This window comes from Macrotis lagotis, chromosome 1, assembly GCF_037893015.1.
Source record: "Macrotis lagotis isolate mMagLag1 chromosome 1, bilby.v1.9.chrom.fasta, whole genome shotgun sequence".
NCBI lineage: Eukaryota > Metazoa > Chordata > Mammalia > Peramelemorphia > Peramelidae > Macrotis > Macrotis lagotis.
Genome location: NC_133658.1, coordinates 698,416,030 through 698,431,634, shown reverse-complemented (window position 1 = coordinate 698,431,634; position 15,605 = coordinate 698,416,030). Strand labels below are relative to the sequence as shown.

At 33.2% G+C, this 15,605-nt stretch overlaps 1 protein-coding gene across 1 annotated transcript in view; it reads right to left on the bottom strand.

Annotated features, from left to right (window-relative positions):
• Positions 1-461: 461 nt before the first annotated feature.
• LOC141507803 (sodium channel protein type 9 subunit alpha-like) overlaps positions 462-15,605 on the bottom strand; it is a 142,359-nt gene continuing 127,215 nt past the window's right edge. Inside the window, exons 22-27 of the mRNA XM_074215794.1 lie at positions 15,027-15,308; positions 13,350-13,403; positions 12,173-12,307; positions 10,422-10,517; positions 6,404-6,674; positions 462-3,680 (exon numbers count right to left, since the gene is read on the bottom strand). Of these exons, the coding sequence (XP_074071895.1) occupies positions 2,569-3,680; positions 6,404-6,674; positions 10,422-10,517; positions 12,173-12,307; positions 13,350-13,403; positions 15,027-15,308 (1,950 nt within the window). The 3' untranslated portion in view covers positions 462-2,568. The remainder of the gene's footprint in view (positions 3,681-6,403; positions 6,675-10,421; positions 10,518-12,172; positions 12,308-13,349; positions 13,404-15,026; positions 15,309-15,605) is intronic.

The following is a 15,605-nucleotide window of genomic DNA, read 5'->3' as shown; positions in this document are numbered from 1 at the left end:
GAGGAGTAGTTTTGTTGCTACTTTTCTTACTCTGATATTTAATTAAACCCTTGGCTTTGAACATATTATGAACTATTTATGAACCACATCTTCTAGCTGCGTAGGCATCCTCTTAAGACTAAGTTAGATAGTGTGTTTCTGTCTTGGTAGAGGGGATTTTCTCACTAAGAATAGTGATCAGGACTCAGAACTACAGACTGGGAGTTCACAAGGGCCAATGGCAGTGGTAATTTCATTACAACTCCCAGAGAAAAAGCTGGGTTTGGGGGAGGCTTTGAAGGTGAATACATTGATCCCAGGAGAATGAAGTTAAATGAGTAATTCAAGTCCTTTTAGATTTGGTGGTGAATTATATAAATATTCTGGAAGAGAAATAGATTTAAATGACTAGAATACCTGAAAAACAGTGGGGCATTCAGTTGCAAAGGAAAACAAGGGACTGCAAATTTTAATAGTACATGATTAATTTTTATTCATTTAAAAAGCATACATATCATTGTGATAATCTTTTCAATAAAAAGATTCTATTGACTTTAATATTGTAAAATAATATTTAATATGAGATATATTATACATTTGCTTTTTGTTATTAAATGCAGAATATCATCAAAAGCATTGCTGGAATTATTTTCAAAGCATTTAGGCACTTAGGGAGAAGAAAGTGATGTTTCAGTAGTTGTATTAGAAATATGGTTTTCATAATTCAATAAGCAATTATTTCACCAGGGATCATGAAAGGAATAGGAGAATATAAAGCAAAGCAAAAAAATCCCCTTGCAATCTATTAGAGAAAAAATATATAGAATAGCTAAATTTATACAAAAGATATATAAAGTACTAATTTCGTTTTTGTTGAGAGGATGGGGGGAAAGGAACTTGGTTCCCTGGTTAGTTAACATTGCTTGTCATATGATATCACAATGCATATATGGTTATAACATTTTATTGTAAAAAAATAAGTGTATTTGCATAATGTGTCTCAATGGTATAATGGTTATCATACTCTAGTTCTAGGGAGTGGAAGAGAAGGATGAAGATAGTTAGACAACATAAACATATTAATAACTTAGAAACTGTTGATACTTGCAGGATACTGAATATATTCTATTAAATTTTGTAAGTTTGCTAATGATATTATAGGCAGACATTCATTGCTCATATAAATTGTATACCTGATACTGTGTTATGCTGGTATGTAATATAATATTTGTGCCTAAATCATATATTTGTTCAGATTTACATCACAGAATCATATCTGTTTCTAAATAAGGAAGCATTTCCCTGAAAGCTAAAATTTTAACTATTCTGAGAACTGAAGGATAGGTAAGATGTAGAAAAAATATTTGTATGTTCTCTTTTCTAGATATTTTTGAGTAATAAGGTACGGTGCTATATTTCATTGAAAACAATCAAGAAAACATTTGAGTCATTTTTTCCCCTTTCTTGGCTGCCCCTGTTTTAATAAGAAAAATGCAGCCTTAGTATGTTTCCTCACATCCTGGCAAGGTATGGGCATAGTGTGTATTGGCTCTTTGAATATATGAATATATATGTATATTTGTATGTATTTACATGTATATGTACCCTAACATACATTTCTTTTTGTATTCCTAAATGTTTTCTTTTATTCATTTAAAACATTCTGAGAGGCAGTTCAGAGATTTTACCAAACTATGAATGGGATGTATGACACATACACACACACACACACACACACACACACACACAAATATATTAATGATCATTGGGCAGAGGAATCTAGCAAGATGGGACAATGGCTGTGTACAAAGGCTTTGGAAGTGACTTCCGTACTTTCAAGAATGAATAATTAAAATATTATTTAAAGTAAGCATCTTACATATTTAGGAAATTCAAATTAAAGGCATAAAAATTTTAATTCAGATGCAACATAAACTATATTTCAGATGCCTCAAAACTGACAAAACTTTTTTACTCCAAAACATGCTTCTGATACATGTTTTTCCTGTGTATGAGTTACATCCTCAGTAGCCACACCTACTTTTATCACTGCATAGTAGGAAATCAGTAAAACCATTTAATTTACTGTTTTACCAGCAGAAAATCTCTCCTCTTCAATAATTATTTCTTAATCTCTATGTTGTGATGGGTGAATGAGAAGTAAATGGCATAGATCAAAGTAGAAGTGAAACATTTTACTCTTGTGCTTTAATAATTGCAAGAAATTTAGATCCTGCCTACTTTAATCAATAGTGCCAGTCTTTCTGAGCTATTTTTTTAGTCATTCCTGTTTTGCAGGGGAAGCAGGGCAAATAATGCTCCTGTATCAAAGCTGTTTTGATATGGAGTCAGAATTAGTCAATAGAGTCCACTAGTAGGAGAAGCATCAATCATAAGCTTATGTTGGTAAAAACAAAAATAAAACAAAAAAAAATGGTTGTTTTGGCATAGACTTAATAAAATAATCCTATCTTAAAAGCTGATAATTTAAAAAGTTTTAACCAATTGTTGACAAAGTATAATTTCTACTTACTTTTCCTTTTCCCTGTTACCTTTGCCTTTGTCTTCTCTTCCTATCTGTTCTGTTTCTCATTTCTCTCTCTCTTGTTCTGTTATTCTATCCAAGGAAGCTATTGAAGTGGGAGAATGACTTATGTCATCTGCTTTCTTTAGAGCAGAGTTCTCATTAACTTGATCAAAGATTATGTTGTCTTTAATAATTGGATCCTTTCTGTCTCCATCTTTGTTATTATATGTACCTGATACATATTCCCCTAAAGCATGCTGAGTGATGGGAGCTGAAGATACCTGCCCTTCTTTGTGCTTTATGCTTGTAACTGGCTCATAGGAAATTTGGAAAAGACACGATGACAGAAACTGTTGACGCATTGGTAACTGGAGACGGTCAAACTCTTCACTTTCACCCACAACATGTTTTGCAAGAGCAAACAGGACATCTGGACAGAAAAGTCGATTGCCTCTTGACACAGGTAGATCCATGGCCATGAGCTGGATTTTGTTTGGCTTTGCAATTAGAAGAGGAGGATCCAAAGAAGCCACAAAATCAGAGAGCTGATTATAGTCAATGAAATGAGTTGTGTCAGGATCAAATGTTTGCCAGACCTCATAGAAATTGTCAAAGGCTTCTTCACTCAGGGATTTAGCATTTTCTTCAGTTATAGCACTAAAAATCTCAAAGATAATAACAGTGAACATGCTCACAAGTAACAGAAAGGATATGATGAGAAAACTCACAAAATAGAAAATTCCAAAAGAGGGACTTCCACAATTGCCATTCACATTACTTTCTGAGCCAAATTTTTCAGGGTCACAGTCTGGTGGTCCTGTGTTAAGAATTGGTGCTAGCAGACCATCCCATCCAGCAAATGTGGTGGTTTGGAAGAGGCATAACATACTGTTGCCAAAGGTTTCAAAGTTGAACATGTCATTAATTCCAGCATCTTTCTTAACAAAGGCAAATTGGGACATTCCAATTATAGCATAAATAATCATGACCAAAAAGAACAAAAGCACAATGTTCAGCAAAGCAGGAAGGGACAGCATCATTGCAGAGAGCAGTGTTCCTATGCCTTTGGTTCCTTTAATGAAATTTAAGACACGTCCACACCTGATGAGACGGACGACTTGCATCTGGGCATAGGTCAGGATATATCTCTGTGTCAAATCATTTAGTATTATAACTTGGGAAAAAAGAAACATAAAAAGAAAATATGTAATTATATTTTGAATTCACAAATTGAAGATTAGAGTGATTGATCCCTGTTGGGAGCTACAATAGTGAAGAGTACCCCCTGACTTCCCCTCATCCTTACAGTTCCCCATAATAATACTGAGAGCTAGGGAAATTGGAAAAATCCAAGGTAAAGGAAGGGATATGCTTGATTCCGGGTTAAAATACTTTATTCAGTGTTTAGTAAATAGAACTGGTTTATATTTTGAAGCCTATTGGACAACCTTGGTAGAAGGCAGATACTGAATGAAGTGATTAGGTTCTCTGAAAATGAGTGAAATTAATTACTTGCTTAAAGTATATGTAAGCCATTTGTTTGATGTTAGTGACATATCTATATATCATATAATAAAATGTTTGAACAGAAATTTCTTTACCATCTCTATTTGCCTCCTTAATTAAACTCATGGTTTAACTTCCCTCTTCAGAATTATTCCTACTAAATCATTCTATTGAACTGCAGTAACTATAGATTGAATAGCATCAAGATCACAAAGTAATCAGCAGTGTTATTATTTGGTAACTCTCAGATGTTAATAAATTGACTTATCTTTGGTCTAGACATTTAGAACTGTGATCATACTAGTGTGGGGGAATTCTCAGTATATAATATCACCCCACCAATATAGATTGGCAACCCACTTCTAATTTATAATGTTACAGAGATGACTGAATCAAAGATAAATTATAATCACTCAAGTAGAATGTCAGAGACAGTTTTGAACTCAGGACTTTAGACTCTAAGTCTAGACCATAATCCTCTATGTCATATTCCTTTAATATGCTTCTCCATGGAACTGACTTCATTTTGAATATTATTACTGTGAAGATCTAAGATATTTGGTGAATTAAAATGTCCTAGTAGCTGCCCAAGGCCAGAATTACTAAACTGCATATTGGAGATTCCAGCTGAATTTCCTGGCAACATCTTCAAATTAACAAGTTCCAAATGAAACTCATTATCATTCTCTTAAAATCCTCTTCTCTTCTACATGTCGGCTATGTATGTGCCACTTTCTCCTCTGACACTACTATGATCCTAGTCTAGGTCCTCATCAACTCAGACCAGGATTATTACAATTGTCTGCTGATTGGTCACCTGGTTTCAATTCTCTCTCAAATCTATTTCATTTGCCACTAAAGCTCTGCCTAAAGGACAAACCTAAACATATCACTCTCCATTCAACAAACTTTCCATCACCTCTGTGATCAAATATACAATCTTTTTGGCATTCAAAACTCTTCAAAACCCCTCCCCCTTTTCCATACTTGTTACACCTTATTATATATGTATATTCATATATACACACACATAAGGCACTCTACCTTCCAACTCTAAGTATTTCCATTGACTGTCCCCCATGACTAGAACTCTGTCCCTCTCCATATGTATCTCCTGGCTCCCCTAAGATAAAATTTCAGCTTGTACAAGAAACCTGTCTGTTGCCATTTAATATTAGCTCCTTTTTTTTGGACTTTTTCCAGTTTATTCTGTATGAATAATTTTTGGATACAATTGTTTTTACGTTCTCTCCCTTATTAGATGGTGAGCTTATTTGGGAGCATGGATTAAGAATAAAACAAAAGAAAAAAGTAAACACTTTTTTTGTATCCCCAGAATTTAGGCAATTACCTTGAAAGTAATAAGCGCTCGATAAATGTTGAATACTGAAAGATAGAAATATCCCTTTATATATATCTGAAGGGGGCTATGATGAGCTTAGTCCAGACTGATTTCTTTACCAGACTGATTTATTTAAGTGATTCCAAGATTTCTAGCTATGAGAAATTCTCCACTTTTTCTATATTCTTCTTAAAATGTAGCACCGAGAGTAGGACACAATATTCCAACTGCAGCATAATTAGGGTGGAATATCACAGGGCTGCCTGGCCTTTATTATGGACACAGCTTCCAACTTTTGTGTTTGCTATTGCACTCATGTATAATATTAAATTTTCAGCTCATTAAATCCTGACATCCTTTCCCCATGGACTATAATTTATCTATGCCTCTGCTACCTTCTTGATTATGAAGTAGTTTTTTAAAGCACAAAAGCATTGATCTTTAAAACTATTGCTATTAAAAATCATGTTGTTTGACTGGTCTTGTCACAATCACTCAATGAAAAGTAACAGAATCCTGCAACCACTGTGGGTGAAATTTTCTAAGTCTTGGGCTTTACTCAGGTCTCATGTGTGTGTAATTCTCATGGAGATTTTACTGTAAGAATTTGCCCCAAATATGCCAAGGCAAGTGTTTCAGAACAAACAGATAATTAAGTTCAGCACTGATGATGCTGTTAAATGCTTACAAGGGAGGAAGTCCATGAGAATAACTACTGTTACATTGCTAGTGTAGAGACTGATGCACCAAATTCTTTCCATGTTTATCTCCATGAAGACAGTTCTCCTCATATTCTTTGACTTTCACTGATTTATTTATTTCCTTTTTTCTGTACCTTTGTCTTTGTTCATCAGAAAGTGATTTATCCAGAGTAGCACAGCTAGTAAATTTCTGAAGCCACATTTGAATTTAGGACAAAAATAAAAATAGCTCCCTCATCACACAAAACAGAATATTTCTCAAAAGACAAGTTTTAGATTAGGAAACTTATAGTCTCTTGCTTGCTGCATTTCATATCAGTTTGGACCCTTGAAAAGAAACATTCTTACCTGCAATGGAGATATGGACCACTACAAAATCAATAATATTCCAGCCTACAGAAAAGTAATGATGACGGAGACCAATGAGCTTCAGCACACATTCTCCAGCAAATAGACCAATGAACACTAGGTTGATCTGGAACAAAATTCTAGTCTTATGGTCACTGTCTGTATCTGTTTCCACCATCATGGTCATCATATTGAGGCAGATAAGTACGAGGATGGCAATTTCAAAAGCATCTTTTGTAACAAGGTCAAATATATATCCTTGGAATTTGTTCTACAATAATAATAAGAATATCAAATGTAAAGGAGGGTTGCAAATAATATTTTAAAATTTTTAGGCTCATAAAATCTATTTTCTCAGTCCATAAAGTTTAACTGATTCCTATTATAATTTCATAATATATTGTTAATTTTTTCAAGCACTTAGAAAGGAAAACTATGATTATTAAAAACCATAATGGGTTGCTCAAGAACAAGTCATGTCAGACTAATGCCATTTTGTTTTTTGGCCATAGTTACCAGAATTGTAGATGAGGAGAATATCTAGATATAACAAAGTGACATCTGACAAAGTTCCTTATAATATTCCTGTGGACATTATATAGATGTAGCACCATTAGGTCCCTGGCTACTTATATATAGATCCCTCAGAGAAGAATGTCCCAACTTTGACATATTCTGAGGAGACAACGCTATTCTAAATTATATGTCATAAGTTTCGCACTAATATCTTTTTCCTTTCATAATCAAAGAGCTAAAGAAGTTCAATCAAAGGCATTTAATAAAATAGAAGAAAAAAAGTAGCCATAAAATATCTCTTCCATAAATCTATGTACAAAATTGGATCACAAATAGGGAAAATCACATTTAAAAAGGGAACTCATCTGGATGGATATAAATGTAGGGAACACATGGACGGGTTCATAAATAAGAAATGTGTGTTTGGGAAAGACATGGATGGGGAACTATACCTTTCAAAATAAAATGATTGCTGTTGTTTTCTACTTGTATCTACTTGTGATATTCTCACCAGATTTGCTCCCCACTGATCTTATATAGTACTTAGTCTCTACTTAATATGTGACTATTGCTTATTACTGGTCCTTGCCCCTGTGGTTTCTGATTTGTCTCTAGGAGTAACTTCACAGGAAATCAAATTATGCAGCTTCCTTCTGCTTCCCACTTCTCACTTCAGTTATAGTACTTACCTGAATGCTGTCTTTTTCTCATAGAGAGAATGAGACTGGCCATGCTTCAGATTAAATTCTATTTTTTTGATTAATGTTTTTTGATCTCTGGATCTTGAGTCTTTGCTAGTTATCTTTATCAACGAACTTTCATATCTATCTGACTGTAACTTCTGGTAGCAAACATACATTGAATTATCATCTATGAATCAACTGCTCTTTGGACAAATTGCCAAAGTTTTTGCAGGTTTATTGTCCTCTAGTTCCTCAAGTCTCATTTAACCCTTCCCTGACCCAGTTTGCTCATCAGTAAATGAGGGATTTGTTTTAAGTTTCCTCTGAGTTCCCATCAAACTCAAAATTCTATAATTCTATTAGATATTATATTAGAAAACAGAATAGAGTGCAATAAAAATCTTGAATCTAGAAAAATGTAGAATTAGAAACATAGTTTTTTTGATTAGCTAGAAAGGTTTTATTAAATTTTTAAAAATCTTTATATTGGAAGCATTTATGCATCTACATATTATAATGAAGCTCCCAAAGGAAATATAGGTCTGCAATTTATAAGTGGATAAGACAAGGCACATAGCCATGATCTTTTCTGGGAAACTGGGAACTCTTCTCAAAGTTTGGGAGGTTAACATGATCAAGAGTTAAATTATGCCTTGATTCTGTAGGCAACAGAAAGATCTGACATATCCCTATCAATTAGAATCCTTTATTGTATAATTAGAATGTGGTTCAATTTTCTGGCTCAGTAGGATTCTCAAAGCAGCAGTATCATTCCCAACAAATACTCTATTTTTAATTTTTTTTTAGCTTTTTTGCAAGGCAAATGGGGTTAAGTGGCTTGCCCAAGGCCACACAGCTAGGTAATTATTAAGTGTCTGAGACCAGATTTGAACCCAGGTACTCCTGACTCCAGGGCTGGTGATCTATCCACTGCACCACCTAGCCATCCCCCAACAAATATGCTTAACACTTATTATTCCTTCTCCCTAAATCTCAACAAGACAGACTCCCTCAAGAAGTTCAAGATACCACAGATAAGATAACATTTAATAGGACAGAAGCAAAGCTCAATATTTCATTTAAAAAAAAGGCTAGAAGAAAGAGGCAGTCATAAATTAGGACTAGGGAGTTTTAGAGGATTACAAATTCAATAATACAGGAATATATAATGTGGTAGCTACTGCTACTAGTCCTTTGGTATAAAAGAGTATCATACCATCCAATCAAAGGATTAGTAGTATGAGTTGTCCAAATATATTTATTATAGTAAATTATCATAGTAAATCTATTATATAATGTGCAGGGCAACCTTCTCAGTTTCCCTTACAATAATGATTCCATCCCCTGGCCTCATTTATGGGAAACAAGACTATTGGATATGGTCTGGCTGCTGTGGAAGCAGCAGTCTTGGTCTTAAATTGGTTTCACTTCTAGTATCAGTGAAGCACGACAGTGCTTCATCAACACCAGGCAAAACCAACATGTGCTATTCAACTACCAGGTGTATCCCAACCTGTTCAGGCTTGGATCCAGTATTTTAGGAAGGACCTAGGCCAACAGGAGTATTAACAGAGGAGGATGATGAAGGATGGGGTATCCTGATCATGACATATAAGATGTCACTGGAAGAACTGGGGCCTTTAAAGCCAGAAAAGTAAAATCATGATGTCTATTTTCAAATATTAGAAGGATGACTCCAGAAGGCAAAACTAGATTCAATGAGTATAGTTTGTACATTGGAAAGAATGTTTGATTTTTGAATCTGAAAACTTCAATTTGAATTCTAACCCTGCCACTCACTGTTCACATGACCTTGGACAGATGACCTAACATTTCTCTGGGCATAAGTTTCTTCATCTGTAAAGTGAAGCGGTTGAACAAGATGATCTCTAACATCACCTTTTCCAACTTTCAATCTATGATCCTATAATCCTAGTAGAAAGAGCACTAACCTTGAAATGAAAAGATGAGTTCTACCCCTAGTTCTGACACTTAGTGATTGTATCACCCTAAAAATCACTTTAGTGATTAGTATTAAAGTAGTATTAATTTTTTTAACCTGTAAAATTAATAAGTTGAATTTAATGAGCTCTAAGGTCCCTTACACCATTTTAAAATTCCTTACACATTTAAGATTCAAAATTTTCAAGTATTCAATTAAATTGTTGAATGAATGTAAGTTCTTAGAAAAGGTATTATATTTTTCCAGTTTATTATTTCATCTGCTCAACTAATTAATGAACTAATGCTGTCTAAGACTATGCCATTTTAGCACAAACTTCAGTAGGTTTTCCCAAGGTGAAAGACTTTAAAGATTAACTGATTGACAGAATGCCATCCAAAGTCTAGACAGTAAATTAAGAGAGATTTATCACAGGATAGTTGTCCTATTATTAATGAGTTTATATGACCATAGTAATTTTGGAAATTGCCCACCTAAGGGCAAGGAGGTATTTCAATTGACTATGATTATATACATATATATATATATATATATATATATATATATATATATATATTCCAAGAAAGATCAGAGAAATATAAGAACATGTATAATTTGTATATAATTCAAGGTGATAAATGACAACATAGACTTGGATAAGAATAAAACATAAATCCTTATATCATTAGCACTATAAATATTAAAATAAAAAGAGATGTCAAGGATATTGTAAAATCCAAGTAATTTCTATTTTAAATTCCAAGGCTTTATATTTGCTCAGAAATAAAAAAATCACATTATATTTTGAAAAAGAAAAGATGTTGATAGATGTAATAAAAAGCATCTTTTGAAAATCTGAATAAGAAATTTTGCTTACCCCTGGGCGAGGTATTGGTTTCTTATATCTTAACTTTTTTGTTGAATTGTAATATTTTTTCTGCTCTTCTGTCATAAAGATGGATTGACCATGAATGTAAAAAATAGAAATGAAAATTGTTTAAAATCATATTCATGAGTTCAGTTTTCTTCAGACTTTAATACAGTTTTAGAGTCCTAGTAACATATGGAATTTGATCCTTATAAAAAAGGATATAATTTTGTCACTTGTAGAAGTAAATAAGCCCTGTACTATAAGTTCTGTATATATAAGCAAATACATTAATTAAATAAGCTATATAGCTTTGGAATAACAGTTGTAGGTTTACCTATAAGTGACTTAAACATTTTAATTGTGTTGCTCTATTGGCAATCCCTTTTGGTGTTTTCTTGTCAAAGATACTAGAGTGTTTTACATTTTCTCCTCCAACTCATTTATGATGAAGAAACTGAGGTAAATAGGGTTAAATGACTTGTCTAGGATCACACAGCTAGTATGTGTTTCTGACTTCATATTTGGAATCAGGTCTGACTTTAGACTTGGCACTCTTTACACTGTGCCACATAGCTGCCCAGAATTAGACATGCTTGTCTTTATGTTCTGCCAGCTATTGGGCTTCTCTGGGAATTCCACTTATAAATATATCATCAATCATCTGTGTATGCTCCATAATTCCTTTCTAAAATAAAAGGACAATGTAAGTAGGATCTAGGTCTTTAATTTCGCTTCTCTCCCAGTACCTAGCACAGTGTTCTGCTTGCAGTGTTTAAGTCAAGTACAACTTGAATATTTGTTGAAGTTAATTATATAAATGTCAGATTTATAAAGTGAAAAATTTAGAGTCTATTTTTTTTGAGATTTGGGGGTCATAATAAGAGCTTCTATTTGCTGAACATGAAGTTATTTTCAAAGATGAAAATGTTCTTGTTATTTCACAGGACACCAATGATCCATAAGATCTTTCAAGGTGATTTTTCGGGTCTAACTGACTTAAATCTTTTTTTAAATTTAGTTATTGTTGATCACCTCTCCATCATTTCTCATCGAACCTTCATAGATCTCAGAGAGACTACAGAATCTTTCATCTCCTCTTTAGGCTTCTATTTTCTCTATCCAGGGTAATGATTTTCAGTCTATAAAAATTAAAGCAGCATCAAAAAAATGTTACTCCGGAATTCAAATCCAAGACTAGGGAAGAGATCACTACTTAACTGCTCTCAGTGAGCACAGGTCCCTAGGCTGAGGCTCATTGGAATCCTCAGTTGGATCAGTTGCATCAAAGTATCGAGAGACATTCTGGACAAAAGATTTCAATTAGTGGTGGAGACTGAAGAGTCATTAGAAATGTGAAAGATGCCATAGATATGCATGTGAGCAAAGGTTATCCCACTGTTAAAAAGAATAAGGAGAATTCCTCCAGGTCCTCATTTCTGACTATTAAAGATTTATCATTTAAGGTCTATCTGAGGTGCTCCCTCCTCCATGAAGTTGTCCATGGTTTTCCCTACACTTTCCCAAAGAACTATGTTTGGATCTCTTCCCCCCCCCATTATTCTCTTTCTTATATTATAATTATTTGTATAATATAGTACACTTACACTTTCACATAAAATACAAAACTCTCAAGGGCAAATATTGAATTCTTTATTTGACATTCCCTAATGTCAAAATGGTTCCTTATAGAGCAGAATTACTTCATTAATGTTTATAAAATCCATGCGAATTGAATAAGGAAAGCTAAGAATACTTATCTTTTTCTCTTGTTTAAAATAATCAATGATGACACCAGTGAAGAGAGCTAGTGGGAAGAACACTCCAAAGATGATAAAGCTAACAAAGTAAAGATACATGTAGGGATTGTTCTCATACTTAGGCCCACTGTCTACCTGTAAAAGTAGCAAACAATAATTAGGTTGGATCTTTCATTTTGTATCAGAAAATTCATATATTTTGTTTGGATGCTATAGTTTTGATTCATCATCTGGGAATCACAATTTTGCTTTCATTAACATTTAAAAGTTCATAATATACAACAGAGATTCTTAATCTGGGGTCTACAGACACTTTGAAAATTAGATGATAGATTTCAGTTCTTGAACTTTAGACAAAAAATCATTTTTTCACTAAATTCTGATGAAAATTTATCCTTTTCTCAATTATTTTAAAACATTCTTATAAGGGATTAGTAGGCTTTATCAAACTGTCAAAGGGGGTCAATTCCTCCTTTCCTCCTCACTCCTTCCCCAAAAGGCACACACAGAGACACAGACAAATGCAAACACAAAATCAAGAGCCCTAAATTTCTAGACAGGTTATAGCACAGAGTAGAGGTAAAAGTGGTAAACTTGGAGTCAGAGAACCATAGTCTGTAGCCTGATTATAACACAGACTAATTCTGTGGCCAGGAATGATTCATCTTTTTTCTCTAGGACTTCATTTCTTTATCTTCAAAAAAGGGATAATTTATACTTCCTCACTTAAAAAGTCATTTGGAGAAAGTTTCTCTGGACATATTAAAGTAGTAGAATTATTAGTTTTCTTTTGAGAAGGAAAGGGAAAGGAATTTATTAAGCACCTACTTAATAATCAATATATCAACAAACAATTATTAAACACCTATTATGTGTCAAGTGCTGTGCCAAGCACTTTAAAATATTATCTTATTTGATTTGGTAAGCTGAATTTACAGGGGAGGGACCTAGCTTGGTGAAGTAACAGGAACACTGGATTTGATACTTGAAAGATCTCAGTTTGAATCTTGACTCTATCTCTTCCTAGAGCCTCAATTTCCTCCTCTCTAAAATGGGGATAATAATTCCTGAACTATCTTTCTTATGGTGGGTTATTTTCAAGAGGATTCTTTGATAACCACAAAGTACTATATATGAATCTGACTAATTGTTATTGAGACAATTGCTTCATACTTACACCATGTGAATTTACAGCTGAATACATGATGTCAATCCATCCTTTAAATGTAGCCTGCAAATATGAAACTTATTAAATTTCCTTCATATTTCATGTTAAGAACAAGACAGAAATCAAGCTTAGCTAATAACAATTCAAATCAACTAGAATTATATTAAGTATAGACTGACTATATGTCCCAGACATTGTTCCAAGGGCTAGGAATAGAAAAGCAAAAAACAAGGAGCTCACAGTCTAATATGGAGAGACAACATACAAACAACTATAAACAAGCTATAACTAAATTGGAGAAAATCATGTGTAATGCACTATAATTAAGAGGTTTTAGGAAATTCTTCTAGAACATAAGATTTTAGCTGGAACTTGAAGGAAGTTGAAGAAGCCAGGAGACAGAAATGAAGAAAGAAGTTTTCCTCCTTATAGAGGGAATACTTTCAAATCTCTATGTATGTGTATGTGTGGAATAGTGAATCAATTAGGGAAATATAAAATGATTGCCTTGTTGCAGTTATTACCCAATTCAAATTACATAATATAAAGTTAAATTGATTCCAGTTAACATGATTTCATGATATTCTTCAGCTTTTTTCTTTAAAAGCTTATGGGTATGAATGAAAAGAGAATGGTGTAAGAAATTCAAATTTAGGCTTTGGTAGGGCAAGATCCTTAGGTAGGATAAAAGGGATGTGTTAAAGGTCTGAGTTGATGAATCAACAACAAGATTTCATTGATAATTCACAAAAATGCTTAAAATCTTCCATTTTGACTCCACCCCACTCAAAAGTGACTTTATGGCTTTATGTTCCTTATGTGATATGATTTCAGGGTTCTTGGGAAAAGCACAATAAATTTAAAATGCTTTACTCCTTTGTTTTGTTGGTTCCACAAGACAACTTAATTCTTTTTTTTTTACAGGAGCTTCTCTTTCCTTTTCAAAGTTAAATTTTTCCATGAAAAGTCTACTTTAATGAATTTGGGGGTGATTCTAGGACATTGATTATTAAGAATCCAATACCTTTCATCCTTGAGATTAGAATCTTTGGTTGTTCTTACTAAACTCATCATTAAGTAGGACTGGCATAGAAGTTAGATTCTTCTTCAATAATGAATGCACTTCTCCATGAAAAAGTTAGATGATGATTTACTTAACAAAAAAGGAAATACTTTGATAGTCCATTTTATTTCTATTATTCCTGATCTTAACTCTAGCTGTCTCTGACAGGACACCTGCAATGCACAATGAAGTCAGTAGTGCTAATTTCCAGTTTGCCACATGTAGCTCCTTGCTTTGTCTCTTTGTTATACTCATTGTCAAATGAGGATACCAAGGTCATTTCAGGTTGAATCCATTAAATGATATTTACTTTAAGAATGGACATCCAATCATATTTGACTGTAACAAATGGTATTTTCATAAAATCACATTTTTCCATGTGAGCTATAAAGATCTCATGTGATACTTTGTCAAATACTTCTGCTTTCATATTTGATTAGGAGTATAAAACTAAACACAGAGAATAGGCATCTTGATCTGTATTCATTCATATACTAAAGAACATATAAATGTGTGTGGATATATATATATATAGTACACAAACATATATATATATATATATATATATATATATATATATATATATATATATATATATATAAGGTTCTATAAAAGAAACTTACTACTTGGAAGAGAGAGAGATAACCATTTCCAACATTATCAAAGTTCATTTTTGCATTTTCCCAGTGCACATCTCCATTAATTATCCCAAACATTTCACTTTCAGACTTATTTTGGTCAACAGTTTCAGGAAACCTTGAAGTATTTGTGATATTAACATATTTTGAGAACTTTCCAGCAAACAGATTTACTCCAATAATGCTAAAAATTAGCCAAAAGGTAAGGCAGACTAGAAGTACTTTCAGAATGGATGGAAGTACTCTTATTAATGTAGTCACAACCACCTAGAAAAGAAATGAACAGAAATCCAAGTTATGAAGTTATTAAATATGTTTTTGCATTTGATCATTTGAAACTATTTAAATTGATATTTTACTTTCCCAAATACATGTTATGAAAGTTTCTTCAACATTCATCCATGTGCATAGGTTTATTTTAAGTTACAAAATTTCCTTCCACCCTCCCTTCCCACTCCCCTCCCCTTAGTGATGAACAGTCAGGTTTATATTGTACATACATATTTTTGATAAACATATTTACTGATTAGTCATATTTGGTATGAGGAAATAGGATTAAGGGAT